The sequence below is a fragment of the Glossina fuscipes genome, unplaced genomic scaffold (assembly GCF_014805625.2).
Source record: "Glossina fuscipes isolate IAEA_lab_2018 unplaced genomic scaffold, Yale_Gfus_2 27, whole genome shotgun sequence".
NCBI classification, from domain to species: Eukaryota; Metazoa; Arthropoda; class Insecta; order Diptera; family Glossinidae; genus Glossina; species Glossina fuscipes.
The window spans coordinates 7,914,722-7,940,899 of NW_023998422.1; the positions used below are offsets into that span (position 1 = coordinate 7,914,722).

The window sequence follows — 26,178 nt, forward strand, 5'->3', positions numbered from 1 at the left end:
AAAAAAGGACATTCCTTATATTCGTTGTTATTAATTTTCTTTAAAAATATATTAACGCCTCAAATAAAAATGATTCATATTTTTCTCTTCTCTTTTTTTTTCTTAAAAAAATCAAATAAATTTTACTAACAAAAGCCTTCTCCAAAAACAATCTAAAAATTGATAGTGCACAACTTAAATTCTGTTGAAATGTCAGTCAGGCCTCTGACAGAAAAAGCTTAAATTGCGCATTAAAAGGCAAAAGTAAAAATTTATTAAACTCTTTTAAGTACTTTAACGGTAACTTTTTTAAACTTAAATCAAAACTCAATCTATATCACTTATAGAATAACTGATTGTCAGAAAAAACTAATCTTTCTTAAGTTCGATGTCTGAGCAATTATCTGTTCTGCCCTCCTCGTCATCAGCAGCTCCGTTGGAAGCATCTTCTTTTTCAGTTTCTTCAAGCATTTCGGTCAGGATGGCCACCAAATGTTGAATTTCTTCCACTTGTTGACGTGATGTGTTTAACTCCTTTTCTAAGCTTTCAGCGCATTCATGTAAACGCTGATTTTCTTTTAAAGCTTCAGCTAAAGTTTCCCTTCTTTCTTCCGCTATACGTTCCCAATCGTCTGAACTGTTTGAGATTTCTTCGGTTTCATCTTTCTCCGTAGTCTCTTCAGTTTTTCCTCTTTTATTAGGATATTCCAGATTGGTTTTAGTTTCGGCTACTTTGGCTTCAACTTTTTTCCTCTTTGTACCTTCATTGGCCTTCACAATAGCAGCGTTGCTTATATCATAGAGTGCCTTTAGCCGACTTAATTTATCAGACTTTTTACATCCAGTAAAGTTTTCTTTGTCAGTCGCTTCTCCCTGCAAGCCAATAGTTTTACGTTGATTTTTTAATGTTTCTTCTTGTTCCGCCGGCGTTTCTATCGGTATAAATATTTTATTACAAGATGTAGAGTTGCTAGACATTTTAACTACAGTTAACGTTGGAAATTACTTTAGAATCTATTGCGAAACCTGGAAGGAAAATTATACCGCTTTAAACAACTGAAGCTCGTTGTTGCTGATTTATTAGAATATTGCCATATCTTGAAACGTTAATTATGATGTTTATATTGTGTTAGAGGACTGACACAATAATACGACATTCCCATTTTCGGGTTGCAAAGTTCCAAATATGGAAAGTCGCACTACCATGTGATTTTATAGAAAAATGTAAAAAAAACATATGGTTTTAGAACCAAAAATTAAAAAATAGGTATAAATGGTACAAATGTTAATACAAGTACAAAAAATTAATACAAAAGAAGCCCAAGCTAGATAAATAACGTGTATAATTAAGATAAATTGTCTTTTTTTGTTCTTCTGTTCCTTTTGGTTTTTTATTATGTGCATACAAAATCTTATGATTTGCAACAACCTAGCCCCCTAAGACCTATTCGTTTGCCAGACATTGCAAATGTGGTGTTTTGTCGTTTATAATATAATAGTTTCCATTTGTATATTTTTGATGAGAATACTTTATATTATATGAAAAAATCGTAGCTTAGGCAACTCTGTGCAAAAGTAGGGTTATGGTAGCAAAACAGATGTTTTTGCTAGTTCTTTTAATTGTGGTTGAGATATTTTAAAAAACTGCAATGCGATTGGGAAATTTCGGTAGGATCGCGTTGGGGTGGTAAGTATTAATTAAACCGAAACCAGAAAAAGGAGAAAACGTATCAAATCTTATATTTTTTATAAACTATAATCAAACGTAGGACAATTATAACGGTAGGAGGTATATATTCGTTTATTCTATCAAAAAAGTCTGTAGATAAGCGGCGTTTCGAGGATATGCAAATTCGTGAACGAATGCGAAAATCGAACTTAGGAGATTACGAGGCTGTAGGCAGTAGAAAGTTTGGTGCTTAAAAAATATTTATGAAAGAAATTACGACAAAGCAAAATTAAATCAATTTTTATAACCTCTGAGAACATGGCTATGCCCCAGTTAAGCACAGCCGATCAGGCAAAATTACAATTAATGCAAGAAATGGAAATTGAAATGATGTCAGATTTATATAATCGCATGGCGAATGCGTGCCATAAGAAATGTATACCACCGCGCTATAGCGAAGCGGATTTGGGTAAGTTGATGATGACAGCTAAAAAAAAAACAAAAAAATTAAAGCAAATCTTTCTAGGTAAAGGTGAGATGGTTTGCATTGATCGTTGCGTAGCAAAATATTTGGATATTCATGAAAAAATTGGAAAAAAACTTACCGCCATGTCAATGCAGGATGAAGAATTAATGAAAAAAATGTCTAATTAGGTTTTTATTGTTTTACTTAAATTTAAAGAAAAAAAAAATCCAAATTTTTTTTATTAGCAATATTTGCTTGTTGGTTTTTTAACTTACATACATATGTATAGATCTATAATTTTCACAAAACAATCAATAATGAGATATAAAGACCAAAAAAAATTTTAACTGAAATTTGTTATATAGCGCGAGAGTTCTGGTATAAGTATAGATATATCCTGCAATGAAAGGATAAGTGTAAGAGATATTAACCCAATTGCTTAAAGTTTAGAAGAAATACCTCCAAATCATTTTCGAGACTACTATCATCAGTACTATCTAAATCACTAGTCTCAATACTATTCTCCCAATCAGATAATTCCTCCTCTTCATCTACTTCAAAATCGTCCAAGTCAACGGTTACGGCCGCAGATTTTTGTTCCAATAATTCATATAAAATATTTTCATGTTCCTGAAACGAGAGACTTTTTTCTTAATGAACGTTCTCCTTTAGTGGACCAGAGCAAAATTTACCTTTAATTGTCCTCTTACTGCTGCTAGTTCACAGAAGGGATTTCCACATAAATTTAGCATACGAATAAATTTCATACTCTGAAGTTGTTGAGTGGAACAGATTTGCTCAATGCGATTTTCATTTAAGAAGACATATTGCAATTTACTCATTTTCGCTAAGGTATGCGATGGTATGCGAAGCAAGCGATTATTTTTTAAATTTAAATGGACCAACTGCTTCAATTCCTTTAGACCATGTGGTACGGAGGTCAATTCATTGGAATCCAATGTTAGCCAACGTAATTTTTTTAAACACCTAATACTGTCAGGCAATTGCTGTAACTTGTTACCTCTTAAGCCTAAAGTTTCCAATGACTCGCAATTTCCTATTTCGGTTGGTAATTGTAGAAGTCCTGTATTATTGCACCAAAATGTTTCCAAGCACACCAATTGACCGATTTCTTTTGGCACGCTAGTAATCTCGTTGCAACTAACATTTAGAATTTTTAAAGTTGTCAGCTGGCAAATCACACTGGGAAATTCTGTTAACTTATTGTAATCCAAAGTTAATACTTGCAAATGAATTAATTTATTGGAAAAAGTTGGTAACTGAAATGACAGCCGTAATAGAAGATAGAAGATATTTACATGTAATTGAATGACAAGACTACTTACTTGTTGCAAATGATTATGATTGAGAAACAATTTTAATAGGTTTTCACATTTCGATACCAGTTCTGGAAGGTCGGACATCTCGAAACGCGATAAATTTAAAGTGAAAGATTTCTGGCAAACAGCATTTTCGCAAACGGCCAAAATGTGATTATTACGAAAGAATTTGTATATGGCGTTCATCATTTCACCTCTGCAGCAATCAATTTGGATGAATTTTTTCTTGGTTCAAAAAACCAATAAGAAAAATGAAAAACGTAAAATTGACTTTTTTCAAATGTGTTTTTCAAATCGAGACAATTCTTGAAGGAAGCACTTTAAAGTATTATTACACTATAATGTTAATTTATTTTTTTGCAATGAATTGCCTAACTTTTTCTATAAAAGCCATCTAAGGAGAATAGTATATTCAATTTATCATTCCTTTTGTAACACTCACACAGAACAAGGCGTCAGATATCCCCTAAACCGAATGTAGTTTCGATTCGATTTAGTCATATCCGTTCAAGATTAAAGTGCGGCACTCTATCATCTCGGTGCAGCCTAAAAGGCCTTTTTTTGGGGAGTAAAATTCCAAAATCTTTCTGAATTTTTTCACATGTTCATCAAAGATTTGAAGCAAACATCTGTTAGAGATGCATAAATAATAAAATATAACTCATTTTAAATAATACTTCGAGGTGATGAGTATCCAAGGTTCGTGAGCTTTCCCCACTTGCTTCTGTTTATTGCCTAATTTACACAATCATAGGCATTATATGCACTTGCCATCGATTTAAAAGCAAAGAAAAAATTGCAATGAATGCATTTAATAGCAAAGTCATTTCAAACGAATCTAGTATAATTCTTAAACATCCTCGCATATAAAAAAATTTGACGCGATGCCAGGTGCCAAGAAATATCTAGAAGAAAACACTTTCGATTCTTTGCGGGTCAAGCTCCATTTTTCGAAGAGAACTTCAGGGTTGACAATCGTATTTTGGGAATAGATTTATGCAAGGGTTAGTTCTTCTAGAGTGTCATTAGTAGAAGAGCTACTATGATTAAGACTTCTTGCCTAAAGGCTTCTGAAGGCACTGTCACTATTTAAAAAAAATTTTCATTTTGCAGAACTCACAAGCACAGGAGCAAAAGGAAAGAAAGGTTAAGAGATTAAAAAAATTAAAAGATTTCATTGACCTAAAGCAAATGAAGCAGAACACGTTTTCAGCAAAAAAAGAATAAATACAAAAAAATACTTATATCTGTCATTGTCGTGGGTACAATCGGACCATTGAACGAGAGAAAGAATAAGTGAGAAAATCTCTACAATTGATCGATTCAATTGCAGACCACACGTCAAGAATTATCACATGCACTTTATCAACATGATGCGGCTTGCCGTGTAATTTCGCGTCTCAATAAGGAGGTGGCAGCAGCTCGCGAAGCTTTGGCCACACTTAAACCACAAGCAGGCATACGAGCATCAATTGCTTCCACGACTATACCTCAACCAACTATTGCTGCTGAAGCTGGAGGTATCGCCACCCAACCCGTCGAAAAAACCGGAATGAGCACCGACGTTATACAAAAATTACAGGATAAGGCTACCGTGCTTACACAAGAGCGCAAAAAACGACGCCGTACAGTGCCTGCAGATCACAGTAAATTTCTTACTGGAGGAAACGATAAAAATGCAACAGTCTTCAATAAGGATACAGAACAAGTGGTTCTATCCTAAAGGAGCATACCAAAAAAATTACAAACGTTATTTATCATCCTGATGAAGATACAGTTATTACTGCCTCTCCTGATACCACTATACGCGTTTGGAATGTGCCGACGTCACAGACACAACTCTTGTTGCGTTGCCATGATGGTACTGTTACCGGTCTTTCTTAGCATCCTACCGGCGATTATGTACTATCTACTTCATCAGATAAGCATTGGGCTCTCTCTGATATTCGCACTGGTCGTTTATTAACAAAGGTTTGTTGCATTCATATGTTTAGACGCTTCGAGAAGTATTTGTTAATAAAAGCAAAAATATAAAAAATAGGTTATCGACACTGCCGAGGTCGGGTTGACAACTGCTCAGTTTCATCCGGACGGCTTGATTTTTGGCACGGGCACTGACGAATCTCAAGTCAAGATCTGGGATCTTAAAGAGCAGAGCAATGTTGCAAATTTTCCGGGCCATACGGGTCCAATTTCGGCAATTTCATTCTCGGAGAATGGCTATTATCTGGCAACAGCTGCCGATGATGCATGCGTTAAATTATGGGATCTACGCAAACTGAAAAACTTTAAAACTATACAATTAGACGACGGCTACGAAGTGAAAGATTTATGTTTTGATCAAAGCGGCACTTATCTGGCCATTGCTGGTACTGATGTAAGGTAAGCTTTGTATATTGTGTGTTAATGTAAACTTTTATTCCTGATGACGGAGAAGTTCATGCTTTTTGAAATGCTCCACCCAATGATGCAAGCGATTTTGTCGGATAAGTGCCTTTCGCGAAGAATCCATTTGCATTTGCATACGCTTCCGCACATTTTTTTCAATACGCCTACATTCCCTTGGTGGGATTTTTTCCAAATCTTGCAGTACACTCTGTACATTATTTACAAAAATCAAATTACTTTACAACCTGAACAACATAACATAGCGATTACTATAACACGTCATTGTAGTTTTGCCACCATGGTTAATGTGTTTTCATGATCATCCCGTCGAATTCTACTTGAAAAAGTTGTTTCAATTTTCACTTGGGCCGCCGAAGATGCCTTTTGTCTCGATACATGCTTTACTGGCATCTCAGTGGTGTCCTTACTGCCAATTATATCAATCACTTTCTCGACACGCCTCAATACGATTGGTATCGTTGCTTTTATTTTCGGCCAAAGATGACTGGAAGATATTTTAAATTCTTATCTTTTGTCAATTTTCCAAACTTCGAAAACATACTCTTTTTTTTTTGTTTCTCCTCGAACATGTCGAGTATATTTAAAGCTCGTTCACGCAAATAAACTGCTCGCTGCTGTAAAATTTCCGGCTGCCTCAACATCACAGGTTTTACGATAAGCCGGGCAAAGGCTTTTTCCTGTAAATGTTATAGGCTAAGTGAGAAACTAGAGCATTTAGGCTTTCATTTACCGATTTTTCATGCATGATGAGAACCACATGATTCACCATAGCTACGCGAGTTAAGTTACAATAGTAGTTGAATATTTTTTGTCTTATATGCTCGTATCCCTTTAATTAAGCAATGTTGTTGTACTAGTTTTCGGAACGACAAACATATGTATTTACCTTAGACCATCTTTCAGTGGTCAAATAATTGCGTTTAGCTAGATATGGTCGCACATTTATCTGCATGTAGTTGGTCACAAACGCAATATCCTTTTCCCCTACGCTATTACTATTTTCGACTCCAGGAATATTATTGAAAGGCTGCAAGGCAGGCGGCTCTTGCTGATTAATATCCTCCGGATCGATTATATTATCGAAATAACTCTAAAATGAATATCATTTTGGATGCGGCATTTTGATTGCTAGTCGCCGAAGACGAATACTTACAATCAGTTTAAGTAGGAAACGTCCATACTCTTCTTGCACCTTCAGCATAACTCGTTGGTGTTGGGCTTTCGTTTCATTCAATTCGTCGCCGAATTTAAAATTCTTCAATTGTTCCAACTCTTGCTGGGCTTCTCTCATTTCTGTAAAAGCGTTTTTCTCTATTTTATTGAGTGTCTCCTCCATAAACTACATGGAAGCAAAGTAAAGCATATATGACCAAACAGAAATGCATGTATGTTACATATATGTTTACCTCGTTAGCAGTTGTGATACGTTTGTAAATTTTTTCTGGATGGACGCTTTCTCGTTGCTTTTCTATATATCTTTCTTGTGTAGCTTAGATTACAAATTTATTGCGTACTATCTCCCTTAACCTCAAAATATCACTTAAACCGAAAATACAATAACCAATTATAAATCGAATGGGATCGACATATATTTTTTTTTATATAATGTCGTCTCATCTTTTAGCATTAGATTGCACCTGTCTAGTAATCTCTGCAGGTACGTAGATTTTAGTTTATAATTATAATTATAATTACTATTATAATTAATGGCCGTGTCAGCAAGACTACACAACCTCTCGAAGCATAACTATGAACAAAGGCAACAAATGGATGTCGATAATAATAGTCTTTCTTATACAGTATGAGATCGAGACATGGAGACAAACTTTGTGTTACGAACTACGGAATGTTTTAACGGCTACTTTAAATTACCTCAGGCTAAGAATTTAATGAGGACTGTTGACAAGTTCCACAACTTTCCACAACAGGCTTAGCAAATCTTGATGGGAATAAATGCTTATGCGTGAGGCAGGAAATTCATCTTTGGTTTAAATTTAGCAAAGCAACATTTTCTCCTATAAATAAGCTGCTCTTCGAATGCGGGCGAGCTTAGTAAGAAAGACTTGATTTCTGATGTTAATGTGCGTTTGACGATCAGAATCCAAAATCTTGAAACTGCGATGTTCTTTCATATATAACAGACGAGACATATGATCAATCTCAATATAATGATGGTAGGAATATAAGATGAAGAAATTTCCAGCTTCCTCCGTGGATTTTAAGCGATAGTTTTGTGGGAAAGGGATATAAGGTCATGAGAAGGTCTTACGTTGTCTCATGTAACAGTCATGTCAATCCTTTTTCAAAAGCAGATCAATTTAGATAAATTTCTCAAAAGCAGATCAATTTAACGGACCCAGATAGCGACCTATGAGTTGTAAAATACTTGATTCAGTATATTTTCAGTACTTACGTTTTCATGCGAAATTTTCTTGCGTTACGTTGCCATTTCGTCGCTTTTGAATAATCTGGATCGATGGTGCTTACCACGCAAGGTGCACGAGGATTGGTTAGCTTTCCTTTCTTTAATCAAAAAAAAAAAAAAAAAAAAAAAAAAACGCTTTTAAAATTATTAATAAATAAAATCGGTAAAATCCATTTAAAATACATTTGTTGAATACCGCACTTTAGCTTAAAAAGAATATAATGGATATCTACCAAATAGAATGCGGAAAGTAAGATAACATATATTTAAAAATATATGTATTTGAAATATTAAACTCAAACAAACTAACTGAACTCAATTATTTTGTGCTTTGAAAATGAAAGCAGAATATAAAACAATGACGTGGAAAGCTTTACCGAATCAAAATCATTTATTGTCAAATTGATTGGTTTGGGCGCATCAGGATCTTTTAAGTCCGGAGTGGTGTAAAAGTCTAATTCATAAAAAACTCTAATTAATATTGCTATGTTAAAGGTTTTATATTTTTAACTCTAGATTACCTTCAATTTTGTTGTAAACTTTATTTTTAAATCTGTGCATTGCGTTGAAAAAGTAGCAAAGTAAAGCGTATTTGGAATAAAAATTTTTATCTGTTTAGTTTCCATGTTAATGCACTTAATTGCAGCTTGATGTTTTTTCTTTTTTTTCTTTATCTTTATTTCAGAGTTTATTTGTCTAAACAATGGCAGGATTTAAAGATTTTGAATGACCGTACAGCCTTGGCCACTGTTCGTTTCGGGAAACATGCCCGATATATTGCGCGGACAAGTATGGATCGTACTCTTAAGTTATATGCTGTTGAATAAGTAATGGACAGTTCATGCAGCCAAATTACTATTTCATAAATAAAAACGAAAAAAAGTGTATCCATTCAAAGATTTCATTTTTTCCATTCACTATTTATTACGTTATTGTAAATATTTATTAAATACGGTAAGGAATAAAGCGAAGTCCCGATAGTCAATGGCTTTTAAGAGGCTGCTATTTGCTTTAACGGGCCTTCTAAATACGTTGCCAAAGCCATCGTCTTCTGTTTTAACAAGCCAAGTCCTACACATTCTTTCGCATATAAACATAATAAGATGCCTGCGACCTAGATGTGTATAAATGAATGTTAGACTTTATTCAATTATATAATTTATGGTATTTAATGACCTGAGTTATCGCTACATGACCGCACTCACAGTCCAAGAGTACAAATGATCTTCGCGAAAAGCATTACGACCTTGTTTTTCATAAGCAGCCCAGATATTACTAGCAATGGCCGCCGTTACTCTAGCATCATTTTTTCATTTATGCTTACATACAGAGTGTTCTGAACACCGCCAGTATTCGCTTGACTTACCACTTGAGTTAAAGCTTTTGGGTTAACATTGTTTTTCTTGTTTTTAAAATATTTACATATATTATCGATTCTATTTTCCAAAGAAATGCCTCCAATGTTTATCACTTCGTAAGAAGAAGCACTCAATTGTTTATTAAAGGAAAACAGATGTTTCGTTTGCTTTGCGTTTATTTACCCCCAACTGATAGGATGCAAACACAATCGCGGCTTTGTTGTTGTGTTCATTTACATAGTTTACCATCTGTTCAATTGAAAAAAAAACGTAACGGCGAAAGCCCGTATGTTCAGCCATAGGTAGTAAACGAAATAAGGGAGCACTGGATTAGCAAGCATAGGAATTAAAGGTGGATACAATGGAAGATCTGACAACCCTTCAACTTTGCCAGGCGGTACGAAGTTGGTACGATGAAGCTTTGTTTATATCAGTTTAATTTTATTAATGACAATGTTGTTTTACAATAATAATCGTCGTTATAACTAGGATTGATGTGCCAGTATGACTATAAAGTCTGACTGGGAAACACGGAAAAATCGTGTCGAGGGGGAGAAATTGCCTCACTTATTATATGAATTTTGTGGCTTTATACATTATATTTATATATAAATATATATACTACAAAATAATTGCCATAAATTTATGTAATAACTTCTCCCACAGGCGCGGGAATATAATCGAAGTTTCATCATTAAAAAACAATTTACAACGGGATTAGGAAACTGGATTTATGTGCCTATTATTTCAGATTTAATTTATAATACATCGCATATTACCACTCACCTTAGTTAGTTCCCTAAAATTCTTCTCACGGCTTCCCACACCACCCTTGAGGTACCGTGATAGGCACTTTGCCAATTGTTTTAAATGGCTGGCGCCCCTGTACGCCTACACCATTATATACTTACTTTAAAATTATAATAATAACATTAAATATCACGTTATTTGAATTAAATATATCATGCATTATATTTACAATTTTATATACCTATTATCACATTATTTGAACTAAATATATCATGAGTTATATTTACAATGTTAGCAATGAAGCCCCGCTCTGAGATAAATAAATAATTATAATAACAGTATGAAATATATTCCTATTATCTATTGTTTGTGAAAGTCGAGACGTTGTGGACTGGTCGCTCTCTCCAGTTCTTCTCGCTTAACGCTAGTTGAATGATGTAAGATAGTAGACCTCTTCTATGTTCGTCCCCATTTGGGCAGGATCCTTTCTCTTTAAAGAAGGGGATTCGGTCGACAATGGTCGCCGTAGTACGTGCCCGCATATTTTGATCCGGCATATGCTTGTTGTATATCAAGTATAAGAGATGGTATACTTCTTTAAATAGTGTGTTAACATTTTCCTTGATAAATTCTGGCTTTAAATAGCCGCTTGCCAGGATGTCGCTGTCATTTACGTTTTTAGCCACATAATGGCGGCCCACTCTCAAACATGCTTGTCTTTTTTTCAGTGCCAAATCCTGCATGCATGCCTGGCACCGTACATTATCCCTTATGTACTGACCTACTCCATATCCTGTCAGTAGCCGGAAATATTTGTGGTGTTCAGGTGTCCTTTGTTCGGTGTCAATGTTCTCATACGCCACGCCATTCAGGCCGACCGGTCGGAATTCGTCGTCGGCCTGTTGTTCAAGTTGATAGTTAAAGTTTTGGATGACCTCATAGTCGTCGTCGGTTGTCGATGTCATCCAAAACTCCTTCTCGTATGTCATGAAGCGTTTTATAATCTGGATTATATCCCGTGGTGTTCGCAATCGTAATCTACTTGTTGGCGCCATATTACATATAAACCGCTCCAATACGTCCTTGCTTACCCTGTACCCTGAAATTGATATATCAGGATAAGCCTGCAGCTGTTCCTCCACTATTTTTATAAAATTGGTTGCAGTCATTCGGATTGCCTTCGATGCCTCCGACCTCTTTTGCTTCTTCTTCATATAATTTAATACATACTTTAAATTTTTTTTATTCTGTTCCCAAGTATCCCTATTCAGTTTGTTTCGGTGTAAAACGTTTGTAAATATGGTCATCGCATGAATATATTTATATGTCTTCATTACCTTAGAGCCGCCTGTGGTTTTTGAGTCAATAGTCGATCTTAAAGTCGATGGCGTGATGTTATCGTAGAATGCGATGACATCTTGGGGGTACCGCGGGGACGCTGCGACGATTGTCGGAAGAACTCCTTTGTTTAGCCAGAAGTTGCATTTGGCTAAGTTTTCATCCTTTAAATAATTGCTTTTTAGCTCGGCTAAAATTTTTATATTGTAGTTTGTTGAATCTGTTATCACACATCTATGGAAATTCGTGATTAAGTGGATATAGTCATTTAAGAGGCGTACCTTGAACCGCGTTCCATCGCTTGCTTTTTTAACGAGCGCTCCGGTTTCGAATCCTCGGAGTGTTGACTTGTGCGCATTGGATCTATCGCACACGACTGCCTTAATATCCAGGCCAATACCTTTTAGTAATTTAATATATTCATGTAGAATTCTTCTGGCCCCGGAGTATTGGATAAATCCGTGTACGCCGAGTAGCATATTGAACGCCGTCAATATGCTACGCGCTCCGAATAGGAGAAACTTTTGTATTTTACCTGCTTCTCCTTTTTCATTATAGGTGCACTTATATAGCCTGTCTTCTGCTGCCGAATATGTTGTTTCTGGTTTTGTAAATATTTCGTCAAACGTTAACACTACTACTTTATCTTGAGGGGTTAATCTTGTTACCACCTCTCGTAGACCTACGAAATCCGGCAGTATTTCGGTCTCTGCTAAGTTGAATGTTGTGTCCTCTGCCAAGTTGAATGTTGTGTCCTCTGGTAAGTTGAATTTTGTGTCTTCTGGTAAGTTGAATTTTATGTCTTCTGGTAAGTTGAATGTTGTATCATTTGATGAGTTGAATGTTGTGTCTTCTGGTAAGTTGAATTTTGTGTCTTCTGGTAAGTTGAATGTTGTGTCTTCTGGTAAGTTGAATGTTGTATCATTTGGTGAGTTGAATGTGGTGTGCTCTGGTAAGTTGAATTTTGTGTCTTCTGGTAAGTTGAATGTTGTGTCTTCTGGTAAGTTGAATTTTGTGTCTTCTGGTAAGTTGAATGTTGTATCATTAGGTAAGTTGAATGTTGTGTCTTCCGGTAAGTTGAATTTTGTGTCTTCTGGTAAGTTGAATGTTGTATCATTTGGTGAGTTGAGGTGACACCGTTTTGCTGCTGCTGCATCCTGGATCATCAGGTCCTCGTGGCGCCGTTTTTGGCTTCGTTCTGCTGCCTGGGCCGAGGTTGACGGCCCATCGTTTTCGTAGTTATCTTCGTCTATATTAATCCTATCTACAATACCTAAATTAGCGGGGCTTCGTATATTAATATTAGCCTGTCCGAGGTCTACTGCTAAGTCCTCTGAATTTCTGTCCTGTCCGTGGTCTATTGATAAGTCCTCTGAATTTCTATCTACTTCTACTGGCATTTTTCGATCCGCGATCAATTGCTTAGTTAGTCTGTCGGTTGCGCGACGCAGCCCTAACTCTGCCGCGTACCATAAAAACGCGCCTAGCTTCGATCGTACTCTTGTGTCTGGTCTGTCTAGTCTTCTCAGTTGCATTTTAATTGATTTCGTCTTATTTTTTAAGTCTTCAGTCGTAACATTATATTCTAATTTCGATGTGAGATCGGCGGCTAACTTCCTGGCAGCAGCGTTCACTTCCCACTTCACTCGCGTATTCCCTACGCCCCATAATTCCCGATACTTAAACAATTGGACACTAAACAATGAGTTTGGTATGTATGTCATTATTATAATTATAATAATAATAGTAATCGTAATAATAATAGTAATAATAATAGTAATAATAAGACCAATAATAGAAAAGTGATAGAATAATAATAATGATAATCTGAAAAGAAAATAATATTAAATAATCAGATTCATTCATTTATTAAGCCCTTCACAATAAATATCTACATATATGGGGGAACGAAGTCCGTCAAAAAATTAAATATTAGTCCGGAACAAATCGCCTAAAAGTAAACATATATAAAAATTGTGTAACATTTAAAAGAACAGTCTAATAACCCAAAGTATAAAACAAAATCGACAAACAATTTCTTCGAAAATTATTAACGACTGAGACATATAAAAAAGGGAGAAGTTGTTTCAAATATACAATACATCTTGCGGTTGTGACGACTACTTGTACTCAATTTGCGAAATAAGAAATCGCGAATAAGAAATGGATTTATCCGGACAGACGAACAGGATATCATTGAGAGATTGCAAAACCCCACAGATATATAAAGGTATTAATTTTGAATAAGTGACCATTACATCTCGTGTAATTAAATATCAACATGTTAGTAAGGCACATAATGTCGCATCTGAGTCCGCAATTGATAAATTAAGGAGCTTTATTTATTTGTGAAAATAGAGAATATAAATGAAACGAAAAAAAAAATGATTGTAAAGTGAATAAGATCGATTTACTGTATGACGCTGTAAGGAATTTCTTGCTTATTATAATTATACACAATTATAAGATTGGCCGAAAATATGCAATGTTTTAAAAAACAAAATTTTTTCCCAAAAAATATCACGATTTATGCAACATTTTTCCACAAACACACAGGTTTTTTTTTCGCGGATGGTTTTTGACCTCACGTAAAGGAGAAAACATTGCCAGGATGGCGTGAGGAAAAAGCAACATTTTCTTAAAAGAGCTTAAGCAAAAACCCTCTCTCTGGTAGTTCTAGAGTTAAAAGCCCTTTGAGTGTACTATATTAACACAATTAATCAAATAAAGTCCTAATTTTGTGCGACTTTTTTATGGCAATTGTCTATCTTTTAACTTTCCATAACAGGAAGAAATTCTTAAAATTCTTATTAATGACTTCTTCGATATGGTGAAAAATGAAAAAAACGAAGTTGCTTTTTTAAATTCAATTTATTAATTTTATATTTTTTACATCTTTGTACAATACTTTTAAATTGTAACTAATAATTTTAAATTACAACTAAATTAAATATAAATTTTAAATTAATATTAACTATAAACTAAATGATATGGGCTCCATCCTTTGTTTTTGTTTTTATTATTTTTATTATCTTTTTTTTATTTATTTTTAAACACTGTGATCTGTTTTGTAGAGCTTTCATCAACCTCTACAAAACAGTTCTGCTTCCAAAGGAACACTTCAGAGCTATCATCAACCTCTGAAGGTTCCCTTTAAAGCAAACGATTTAAAGTCTAATTCTAAAAAGGCTTGTTACATGTATAAACTTTAAAGTGCAAATTAGCATAATTCTTTTGCAAAAAAGAAAAACAAAAATTATGTCGTAATTCAACTGGCTGAGTATTACATTGTGAATTGCAATACGATGCCAGGCGCTCCAATTAAAATAACTATTGAATAGTCGAATTAAGTATAAATAGTTCCAATTGTAATAAAGAAAGCCAATTCTTATCATAGCAATTCATACAATTCAAGTTAAACAATACCACAACTACACTCACTATTAAACCAAACAACGCAAAAAGGTACTATCACAGTTTTCAAGGACAAAATATTAAACATAAAAGCATATCTAAATTATTTTCAAATCAAAGAACTAAGCCTCAACCCCACTAACGAACAAAAACCCGTCATTACCAATATTAACGATACATACATTATAACCATATTCAAAAACGTTCTCGACGACTACGTTAAGCCCGCTATCTTCGCGGCCCAACCAAAAACCTTTTCCGAAGCAATTAATATTGCGCTATTGAAGGTACGACCCAAACAAATTCATAGGTAATTAGACTAAATTACCAAAAGAAAACCTCACACAATCACCACAACAACAACGAAAACTCCTACACTAACCAAAACAACAGAAATCAATATCAAAACAATAATCCCAATAGAAACAAATGCGAGAGGCCAACATAATTAAATGATAATACTAATAATAGTAATGACTTCTATAAATAAATTTGGAGAAGGTTTAATTAATCATCATCATTATCAGTACAACAATTCTAAGTTAAAGACAAATTTATTAAAAACGCTTGGCATTAGTGTAGATAGTAATAGCATAGATTTTCATAAGAAAAGACTTTGTAATTTAATTGCACCTACAGACCCCAAAGATGCTGTAACAAAAGCATATCTGCTAAGAAAAAATGATGTGTTAACAGATAGTGTAAACAATCTAACTAACAACTACATACATTTCAAAAATGAATCCCATTGAGGACGATATGAGACAATTTCAAAACTAATATGATTCACAAATGAATAGTATGAAAAAACAAATAGATGAATTATATACGACAATCAGAAATGATATTAATAGCGAAGTTAAACAAGTTGAGATAACTCTTAAGAATCAACTAATTAATGCAAATGAAAGCTATATGAATAAGATTGCGGAGCGACTCGATAAAATTGAAGAAAATGTTAAATTAATTGAACAGACTGTTAAAGCGTATTTGTACAATGAGAATAAGAAATTTATAAATAAGATTGAAGAACGATTTCAAATAATCGAGGACTAACTTTTCAAATCGATTGGTTTAAAGGAGCGAGAACAACAAGGCAAGGATGTAAAAAAAGGGAAGATCAACTAAGAGAAGTAATATATAAATATATATATATATATATATAACAACAAGACTAGCAAACAAACAAAAATAGATTAAAGCGCATAGTGCATAGTGCAAGTGCATGATGGATAAAAGAGATATAAGAGATATAGTTAATGAACTACACAAAGAAGCACGTAAATATTTCAAAAGAAGACGAGTTGTCATGAATGGAATTGATGATTTATGGCAAGCCGATTTGGTTGAAATGATAAACTATGCAGTACAAAATAACGGTTATCATTATCTTTTAACAGTAATAGATACGTTTTCGAAAAAGACTTGGGCTATGGCGGTGAAAAACAAAACTGCTCAAAACGTAACGAATGCTATGAAAGAAATTTTCGAGAAAAATCATCGCAAACCGAAAAATTTACAAACTGACGATGGTAAAGAGTTTTTCAATAGTCAATTTCATTAATTGATGCAAAACAATCATATTAATCACTATTCAACATATAGGCGTTACCTATTGCAAACTATTTTCCCCCAATTGAACTTCATGAAAATTATGTTTGCGGACTAATAAGTTTCGATACGTATCATTCAATTCCAAATCTCGATCGGGAAAACAACTAATTTCATATTGGTAGCCATCAAATCACAATTCATAAGAGTTTTCTGATATAGTTGATTTAATTACAAGTAAATATCATGATATGAATGATAAAGGGGGCATACTCAATATTCAAGCAAATTATAATACGTTACAGACACACATAAAGAGTACAATAGATCCAATTTATTTCGATAAAAAGCGCTCGATTGGATCATTATTGGGATTTAGTAAGAGAAAATTACAACAGGGTATAGAACACTATTCGGATAAAACAATCGATATAACGAAGATTAATACCATACTGATTGAATGTAATATTGTAAGTGGGTCTTATATAAACAATATATCAGCGCATACTCTTCATCAGTTCTCGCTTACTGTTAGTCCAGGTTATAAAATTGTAAAGAAACCGACTAATGTGATATATTTACCTATAAATACAAGAACGATAAATTCTATTGTTTTGAAAATTGTCGATCAATCTGGCAATTTAATAAATTTTCGTATAGAAAAAATTTCAATAAGATTGCATTTAAAACCATCATCGCACACATAAGGATGATAATATTCAACAAAAAAGATGTATTCAACGTGATTCAACGTTCACTTCAACGCCATCATCAATAGAATACACAACGAAGAAATTATCATCGTCATCATCATCATCAGGGACGCCGCCAACGTGCAGAGATAATAAGAATAATAAAAAAATACAAACGAATAAACCCAAGCAGCAAAACTACTAATACCCTAAGTAGAATTAATCAGGAATTTTTAAATAGTCTGGGATTTCAATTAAAATAGACAGAAAAAAAACCAAAAAAATGAGTAATATAATGAGTAACATATTACAAAAAACACAATTTGATAATTCGATTATAAAAAAAGAATATCACAGTTACACATCGTATTTACAATCATTTAAAAATAATGATGAAATTCGTATATCAATTCAAAATCAAGATTTGTATATGTTACCAAGTGAAAGCTTTCTATACATTGAAGGAACTGCAAAGGAAGATGGCACAATCTCTAATAATATAAAACTGTTAAACAATTGTATGGCGCATCTATTTGATGAAATTCGATATGAGCTTAACGGTATAGAAATTGATTGTACACGTCATTTGGGCATTATAACGGAAATAAAAAATTTCACATCATTGAATAAACGTGAGAGTAAGAGCCTACTGAATGCAGGATGGTCGCCATTTAATAACGATGAACTCACTATTGTGAGCGGTTATTTCAACTTTTGTATACCACTGAAGATGCTACTTGGATTTGCAGAAGATTTCAATAAAATCATAGTTAATTCTAAACATGAACTAATTTTACTACGATCTAAAGATGATAAACAAGCTATTACAACTACCGTGGCAAACGAGCAAATTAAATTAATTATTTTGAATATTACATGGAAGATGCCATATGTTCAACTCGCTGACGCTTACAAATTAGAGGTGTTTAAAAAAATCAATTCTCGCCAACCGTTAAATATATGCTTGAGAACTTGGGATATGTATTATTATCCTACACTTCCACAGAGTGCAGCCGTCTTATGGAATGTTAAGTTAGCCAGTGAAAACGAACGACCGCGGTTTCTACTTATAGCATTTCGAAACGCCGAAAACAAATGTACTCATTGCAATTTAACGAATGTAAAGGTACATCTAAATTCCGATTCATATCCATATGATGATTTGAATCTTAAAATTCAGTCGAAAACAATTCGCTCTACTCTATGACATGTATTCAAGATTTCAACAAAGTTATTATTTACGCGATCCATATCCGCTATTGAAACGTAATGAGTTTCTCACGCTTGCCCCCATAGTTGTTCTGGACGTAACACATGAAAATGAATCGGTTAAAACCGGACCAATCGATATCCGTATTGAATTGAAAGCTTCAAGTAACGCACCAGCATACTGTTTAATTATACACGATAAAATATTTGACTATGTACCCCTTACAAATGAAGTAAGAAAAATATTGTAAATTGTAATAAAATAGCAATAAAATAATATATTAGTTTGGGGAAAAAGAAATCCATTATTTTTATGTGAACTTCAGGACTTTATTTAACATGCTTCGGATTGTCCGATTTGGGTCAAATATGCACCGTTTTGTTGTATGATTTGTTGTCATTTTAAAGGTAACTTCAAAATGCCTCTCTCATAGAAGTCCTGGTCTCTATTTGCAAAAACCTCTAGTAGTCGATTTTCACAATCCTCCCTACATTTCAATTTTTTATCATTAAAGAAATTTTGCAATGCAAGAAAAAGATGATAATCGCTTGGTGCCAAATCCGGACTGTATGGCGGACGCATTAAAACTTCCCAACCAACCTCCCGAAGTTTCTGGCGAGTCACTGTAGATGTGTGTGGCCTAGCGTTGTCCTGGTGGAAAACGACACCTCTCCAGTTGTTGACAGTAGAGATCAGAATTTAGCGTTTGGCCATATGGAAGCAACTCATAATAAATAATCCCCTGCCAGTCCCACCAAATGCATAGCAAAACCTTCCTGGCCGTTAGTCCTGTTTTGGCCACCGTTTGAGGTGCTTCACCGCTCTTTGACCACGATCGTTTTCGCACAGGGTTATCGTATGTGATCCATTTCTCATCTCCAGTCACCATCCGTTTAAGAAATGAGTCTATCTCATTCCGCTTGGCCAACGCTTCGCAGATGGAAATTCGATCCATCATGTTTTTTTCTGTTAATTAGTGTGGCACCCAAACATCGAGCTTCTTTTTGAATCCAGCTTTGTGTAAATGGTTTAAAACTGTTTTATGGTCGATTTTTAGCTCCTGAGTGATGTTACGACTGCTAACATGCCGGTCAAATTCGATCATTTCTCCGATTTTATCGACATTTTCGACGACTGGCCTACCTGTGCGAGGTGCATCTTTAACATCAAAAATTCCTGAACGGAATCTACGAAACCAAAATTGCACATAATTGGCTGTTACAGTATCGGAACCATAAACACCATTCACAATTTTAGCCGCCTGGCTTGCATTTTCGCCTTTGTCAAAGAAAAACTGTAAAATGTACCGAATTTTCTCTTTGTTCACTTCCATTTTTAACACGCTTTAACTCACAACTGAATGCACCAAACAAAAAACAGCAAAAGAATTTTTTTTACTGCGAAATGTCACCTTTCCAACGAGCCTAAATCTGAAATTGTTTGATCGATACTTTACGAGAAATCTACCAGTGCAGCCATCTACCGAAAAAATAATGGATTGCTTTTTCTCCAAACTAATATGAGTTTTTTTATGAAACAAGAAAACGTTCTTCTTCTCTCTCCATATATATTGAGATATATCATTTAAATTTTGATCATTACATCTTTAAACGCAGCAGCACGCGTTTGCAGGCAAACAAGACAGAAGGATATTATAATGAAAATAAATAGATATATTTTGCTTCTTGTATTGAAAATAGTGATTGGTAATCCTATACCGTTCACTATTACTACTCCTCAAGCAGATTCGAATTCAAAAACTGTAGAGTTCAATTTAACCCTACCCAACGATCATTACCTTTTGATACTCAGTAGTACGCTTTTCATGCTATTATTACGTTGACATAAATAAATAAATGCTGTTAAATAAATATTATGCTTTTTCAATAGTCTTGACGTACGCGCACTCGTATACGTATAGATACGATGAAAAACTTAATTACATTTTTTCATGTAGATAAAATCAAAAAGCTAATGTTCGCAAATTGTTATATAAGTTTTATAGAATTTGCAAAAGAGGTTATAGTAGTCAAGGTCGCATTTCTTTTAAGAAAATTCATTAAATAAATTTGAGATTTTGCCTCAAGCAGCGTACGTGATCGGTCGGAGAGGTTGTTAGACTGTTTCTGTCAAATTTTTGCTTAGTCCCGGATGCCATAGTTTTGCTGGAAACAACCAAAGAATATCGTGTAGAAGATGAAAAAAAAATGTTTTGGGTGGCGATGTTACTAGAAAAAAAAAAAAAGATTAGAAAGATCAAATTAAAAGTAAAAACCATCAACCAGCTGCCCAATTATAAATAATAATTCACCAGTCATCCTTAGGAACACGATCGCCGACTTTTAGCAAACCTTTACATAGAAATTTAGAGAAACTTTGTCGAGCAATCTTAGAAGAGAAAAGGACTTTTAATTAGCACCAAAACTGTTTGTTAACAAATGTATAAAAGCAGGAGAAGAAGAACAAGAAGAATTACGCTGAAAACGAGCGTCATTTCAAATACTAATGTCATCGGTACCAGAAAAGAGTAAGTAGAAGAGTATAATTTTTTATTTTTATGATTTAATAATAAAATTCTCTCTTCCCGATAGACAAAAAGGAAAGTGGGCCATCATCGGCCGTACAAGAAGGCGCTGAAAAGAGTAAGTATAAAGGTATAATTTTTTATTTTTATGATTTAATAATAAAATTGTTTCTTCCCGATAGACAAAAATAAAGCCAGGATCGAGGGGAACGAAAATCGGCAACAATCGCCGCCCACGCGACGTAGGCGAAGAAGACGGAACGCCCGCCCACAGGGGAATGGGCGGCGTTATTTTACCGATTTTCGTCACCATTTAAGTCGCCCCAACAGCCGCACCCAACCGATCATTCGTCATCAATATTCTTATTATTATTCTTATTATTGTCATTGTTGTCATTATTTTTATTAATTTCGCCTGAGAAGTAAATTGCAAGACAAAAAAGTCGCTAATAACAAAAATTACATGAAACAAGCATTTAAAGCCGTACATGAGATTGTGAAAAATTAACTTTATGCTGTTTAGCCTATTTTGCAAGTCTTGTATAATTTCCACTCTGGCTGCGTCCTCTTTACAGAACTCAGAAACTTGTTGTTCATAAAAACAGGAGATTTTATAAATTCCATCCCATATTTCAGGCAAAGCTTCAACATTTAAGACAATTGTGGTTTTAACATACAGCCCAATGCGTAGGTATAAAAGTGGAAATAGCTAAAAACAGATTCTAAAAAACGCAAATCGGAAACAGAAATACGCTTGCACTGCACGCTTAATTTTCAGATTATAACCTACGAACTTCTGAACTTATTTCTTAATGAACTTATTTCTTAGGTTCTTATAACTCATCTTGCCATCTTGTCTAAGTCATCTACAAAATGTGCTCAGCAATAGAAAGAAGCACAATGATAGACAGTCAAACATATATTATACACAAATTTTAATGACACGCCGATGCGTATTTGATCTCGATAGTGGCTACAAAAAGACCAAAATGCAATTAAAAGAATATAAATCCTGTAATTTCATTACCTTTTAATACTCAGTAGTACGCTTGTCATACTATTATTACGTTAACATAAATAAATAAATGCTGTTAAATAAATATTATGCTTTTTCAATAGTCTTGACGTACGCGCACTCGTATACGTATAGATATGATGAAAAACTTAATTACATTTTTTCATGCAGATAAAATCAAAAAGCTAATATTGCACAACTTTCTCGTTCTTTTGATTACTCTACTACTACTACGCGGCGTTTTTGCCTTTTTCGTAGTAAAACTGCAAAATATAGCGAATTTTTTCAGAAATTTCTCTCATTTTTGTATTAATTTAACTCCTGACACGATTGACGAAATACGAAACACACTTCCAGGAAATAGCACGCATTTGAGTAACAAATTACATCTAATATGAAACACCATCTAGTGAGGCATTTCTCTTTTGCTAACCATATGGTTGAATTTTTTTTTTTTTTTGGCTTCTATTCGTATAAGAAAACATCCGCAAAATTTTATTAAATAAAATGAAAGAGTTTAAATGGTGTAATATCGGCTCAGCTTTGATGTTGTTTGGATTATTTATATCGTCAAAGTGAATTGTTCGCAAAGATTTGGCTTAAAAGAACAAAACCTACAATCTTTTTTTTTTTTTTTGGTATGTTGAAAGGAGATGGACTAAGCCAATAGATTTGTGGCTTATATGTCCAAATAATAAACTGTTGTAATTTTTAGTCATGATTATGTATAAAACGTAACAAAAGAGCGGCCGTAATAACTGGAGTGAGCATGTTAAATGTAATTGTGTGTGTGTGTGTAAGTGTGCTTGTTGAGTTCTTGAACGTCAGACAATGTTGCAAACTTTGGCTGAAAACGAAAAGGAATGTTATGGTAATTGAAAATGATTGAACGCAAAAAAAAAAAAAAAAAGGAAAGAGAAAGAAAAAGAAAAATTCTAAAAGAATAAATTGGCTTTTCTAATAAAGCAAGTTAGTTCCCCGAGATGACGTACATTTTTTGCTGCAAAGAGATCGAGGAGACAGCCATATAACTTGAAGAAGCTAAAGGAATCTCTAATGCCATCAAGCCTGTGACATCTGAAGATTAGATGCTCAGCAGACAACAACATTGCAAACTTCACAAACATCACATGGTATAGCGCGAATCATTTTTAAATAAACTTTGTCATAAGTATGACCACTCATGAGTATATAAAGAATTTTGATTTCCCAGGAATTAAAAGAAGATACGGAGAAGGGTTTGAATTGAAATGTGGGATTTAATTTATAGAAAAGACGATTGGATTTAACGCGCGCGATTTCTTTAAATTCGTCGTTTAGCTGTTGAAGGATGTGGTTGCGAATTGCCCGAATTGCTTCATTGGGAGTATATATGTGATGGACAAAATTGTCCCATCAACACGAGCTCTCCCTGCATGAAAGTCGGCTTTTACATTTAAAAAAAGCCGCAGTGGCCAGGTACCCAAACGAGGTGACAGTCATCCACTTGAGATTCATGCAACATCTTGTGAATATCAAACACATATTCATCTTCTGCATCTCTTTTATTTATTAGAAGTAGAGCTGACCTGCTGTCAGAAAAAATAACAAACCTTCTGATACCATCGGAAATAGCAGCCTTAATAGCATGTCGAATGGCGAGCAACTCAATAAAAGTCGAGGAAAGTTCCTCTTCCACTTTAACTCGATGTACTGTTTCAGATAGATGTTTCACCACCGAGAAGCCAGATACATTATGTCCGACGGAACCGTCAGTGGCACATATATCGTATCCGTTGTTGTAATAAAAAAGGAGCTTTTCTTGGCATAACAACCTTATACAAGAGAAGTTGACATTTTGTTTTGAGGTAGAGATCGGTTCGAGAATGTTCATGAAGATTCTGCATTTGCTGGTAATGAAATTCAAGGGGGGAATTGAATCTAACTTATCAAAAATATGACGAAGTTTTTGATAGCAGAAAGTATAGCTGCAAGTGACAGTATCACTGAGAGATATAATTTCCTGAAAAAAGGAAGGATTGATCTTCTTGACTTTAATTAACTCCTTGGCAGTGCAAAAAAGGGCTCTTTCGGAAACTGGACATTCACCACATATAACATTGAGAATATGTTGAGGAGTTGAGGGGGTCAGTCCAGTACAACGCTTCAACATTCGGTTTTCAAATGCTTGTATACGTTTTTCAACATATTTTGGGAAATTGCAACATGTGGAATGTGCAAATTCAATATTCGACCTGACTAGAGATTTGTAAACGGTCAAAGCATTTTTGGGAGGCAAGCCTGCCTGATTGTTTGTCATGAGTTTGATGATGTTGCATCCGGACTGACAATCTTTGCACGCCTTTTCATAATGTCCACGAAGGGTTAAGCTGTCATTTAAAATTCTTCCAAGAAATCGAAGAGATTTTACCTGATTAACTTGGGTATCTTTGATAAGAAGTCTGATTTCACGTTTAGAACCTTTGGCAAAATAAATAGTGTTTGTCTTGCTGGGGTTAAAATATAAATTAAGATCAGCGCATGCATCGAAGAACAAGTTCGCTTTTATCGAGAGGTTATTGGCAGCTGCTGGAAAAGATGAATCCGCAGATACGATTAGAAAATCGTCTGCATATTGAAAAATGTGAGTTTTAACATCTTGAAGATCATGCAAAGAAGCTGCGTATAAATTGAAGAGTATGGGGCTTAAACAACTGCCTTGTGGGATACCACCGCATATTTCAACTTTTTCGGTACCCATCACCAACACACGCTTGGATAAAAAATTAAGTATCCACAGTCGCATTTGAAGAGGAATCGAAAAGTTTAGGAGAATTCTACCAAGCTTAATCAAGTTGACACAGTCATAGGCTTTGATGATGTCAACGGAGAGCATGACAACCGTTTTCCCTCCTTTTTTTAAGCTGGCTATGATAAAACACAGTTCACTAACGCACATATTCGTACATTTGCGTTTTTAATAGGCGTAAGACCGAGCTGGAATAATGTTCTTAGTTTTCAGGAAAGCAGTTAGTCTCTCCTTAACCATGAGGCATTGTAATAGGATTAACAATTGGAATGTAGCTCTTGAGCATATCTAAGTATTTTTTATTATTACGGTCATTCCATACCGCACAACCGCTTAATTTTCGACTAGAATGTCGATGACCATTGATATAATTCCAGAAGGAACGTGGGTTGCCATTACCACATAACTCTTTAATAGCGATGGCTCTATGTACCCTTTTCGCCTTTCTAACTGCAGACCTCCATTCTTCAATATTTTCATATATTCAACGTAGTTGGCTGGATTTACTCATTTTTTTTCTTGCAGCTTGGTATTTACGGAAAAGTGTTGACAGGGAAGGATTCCACCAAGGTTTAGGTGAGAAGGACTCAATGTCAGGAAAGTTGGTCACAGACTGAAAGGCACTTTGAATTGATGATAAATCAGAAGGAAGATCAACTTTAGACAGACGGTCCATAAGGAAGTTGCGTGAAATGAAATTTTCTATTTTCTTGACGGAATTGTTACAACTGTGGAATATAATGGGGGAGTGTTGACTTTTGACAATGGAAACATTGGACGTGTTCCAGTTGAAAGATAAAATAGTTGAATTAGAGAAAGTTAGATCCAAGACACTGCTCCCCGTGCGATCGCTCCGGTTACAGTGAAAGGTAGTATTGCCATTATTTAGGACACTGAAACTGCTGGAATTGATGGCATTTACAAGGATCTTGCCTTTGTTGGTCGAGACTTGATCGCCATACAAGCAATGTCTTGCATTGAAATCGCCAGCTAGAATCACATTTTGTTCGCCGTCAAGAAAGTCGCATAATCTCTGAATCTCATCACGAAAGGTTTGCACATCGAGACTGGGTGGAAAGTAGCATGAGGCTATGAAAAGATTCGGTTTCAGGTTGATGGTTTTGATGATGATGATGTCAACGGCAGAGTTATAGGGAATACGTCTGAAATTGACACCTTTCTTAACTAGTGTACTAACACCACTATAGCCATCATTTCGGCATTTGGTGGCTGAGGCATAATTCGAAACT

General features: G+C 34.6%; 4 protein-coding genes and 2 pseudogenes across 6 annotated transcripts; 3 read left to right on the forward strand and 3 right to left on the reverse strand.

The window, feature by feature from the left end:
- Positions 1-90: 90 nt before the first annotated feature.
- LOC119635972 lies at positions 91-1,047 on the reverse strand. The gene has a single exon (XM_038031026.1). It carries the CDS (start codon positions 955-957, stop codon positions 349-351), a length of 609 nt encoding a protein of 202 aa, XP_037886954.1. The 5' UTR covers positions 958-1,047; the 3' UTR covers positions 91-348.
- Positions 1,048-1,583: 536 nt separating this feature from the next.
- Positions 1,584-1,988, forward strand: LOC119635652. The gene is made up of 2 exons (XM_038030554.1): positions 1,584-1,666; positions 1,749-1,988. The coding sequence occupies exons 1-2, from the start codon at positions 1,629-1,631 to the stop codon at positions 1,900-1,902; spliced, it is 192 nt and encodes a 63-aa protein (XP_037886482.1). The 5' UTR covers positions 1,584-1,628; the 3' UTR covers positions 1,903-1,988.
- On the forward strand, positions 1,967-2,339 carry LOC119635651 (mitochondrial import inner membrane translocase subunit Tim10). The gene is made up of 2 exons (XM_038030553.1): positions 1,967-2,117; positions 2,175-2,339. Exons 1-2 carry the CDS (start codon positions 1,967-1,969, stop codon positions 2,300-2,302), a joined length of 279 nt encoding a protein of 92 aa, XP_037886481.1. The 3' UTR covers positions 2,303-2,339.
- Positions 2,340-2,419: 80 nt separating this feature from the next.
- Positions 2,420-5,263, reverse strand: LOC119635650 (leucine-rich repeat-containing protein 57). Of its 3 annotated transcripts, none has more exons than XM_038030551.1 (5): positions 5,188-5,263; positions 3,461-3,679; positions 2,807-3,394; positions 2,574-2,744; positions 2,420-2,511 (listed from the first exon to the last, which is right to left on the reverse strand). In XM_038030551.1, exons 2-5 carry the CDS (start codon positions 3,641-3,643, stop codon positions 2,458-2,460), a joined length of 996 nt encoding a protein of 331 aa, XP_037886479.1. In that variant the 5' UTR covers positions 3,644-3,679; positions 5,188-5,263; the 3' UTR covers positions 2,420-2,457. The 3 variants fall into 3 exon arrangements, with proteins under 3 accessions (XP_037886479.1, XP_037886477.1, XP_037886478.1); XM_038030549.1 differs by lacking the exon at positions 5,188-5,263 and adding an exon at positions 4,132-4,790 and having other exon boundaries at positions 3,461-4,041; XM_038030550.1 differs by lacking the exon at positions 5,188-5,263 and adding an exon at positions 3,897-4,790.
- On the forward strand, positions 4,776-9,137 carry LOC119635839 (annotated as a pseudogene).
- Positions 5,835-8,883, reverse strand: LOC119635649 (annotated as a pseudogene).
- Positions 9,138-26,178: the final 17,041 nt, after the last annotated feature.

Bases quoted from the DNA above. Each gene is read 5' to 3' on its own strand.
- LOC119635972 (XM_038031026.1), bottom strand. From the start codon at position 957: ATGTCTAGCAACTCTACATCTTGTAATAAAATATTTATACCGATAGAA.
- LOC119635652 (XM_038030554.1), top strand. From the start codon at position 1,629: ATGCGATTGGGAAATTTCGGTAGGATCGCGTTGGGGTG. The intron at 1,667-1,748 runs GTAAGTATTAAT...AATCAAACGTAG, and splicing joins GGTAGGATCGCGTTGGGGTG to GACAATTATAACGGTAGGAG.
- LOC119635651 (XM_038030553.1), top strand. From the start codon at position 1,967: ATGGCTATGCCCCAGTTAAGCACAGCCGATCAGGCAAAATTACAATTA. The intron at 2,118-2,174 runs GTAAGTTGATGA...AAATCTTTCTAG, and splicing joins CTATAGCGAAGCGGATTTGG to GTAAAGGTGAGATGGTTTGC.
- LOC119635650 (XM_038030551.1), bottom strand. From the start codon at position 3,643: ATGATGAACGCCATATACAAATTCTTTCGTAATAATCACATTTTGGCC. The intron at 3,395-3,460 runs GTAAGTAGTCTT...CTGTCATTTCAG, and splicing joins ATCATAATCATTTGCAACAA to TTACCAACTTTTTCCAATAA. The intron at 2,512-2,573 runs GTATTTCTTCTA...CTTTCATTGCAG, and splicing joins GTCTCGAAAATGATTTGGAG to GATATATCTATACTTATACC.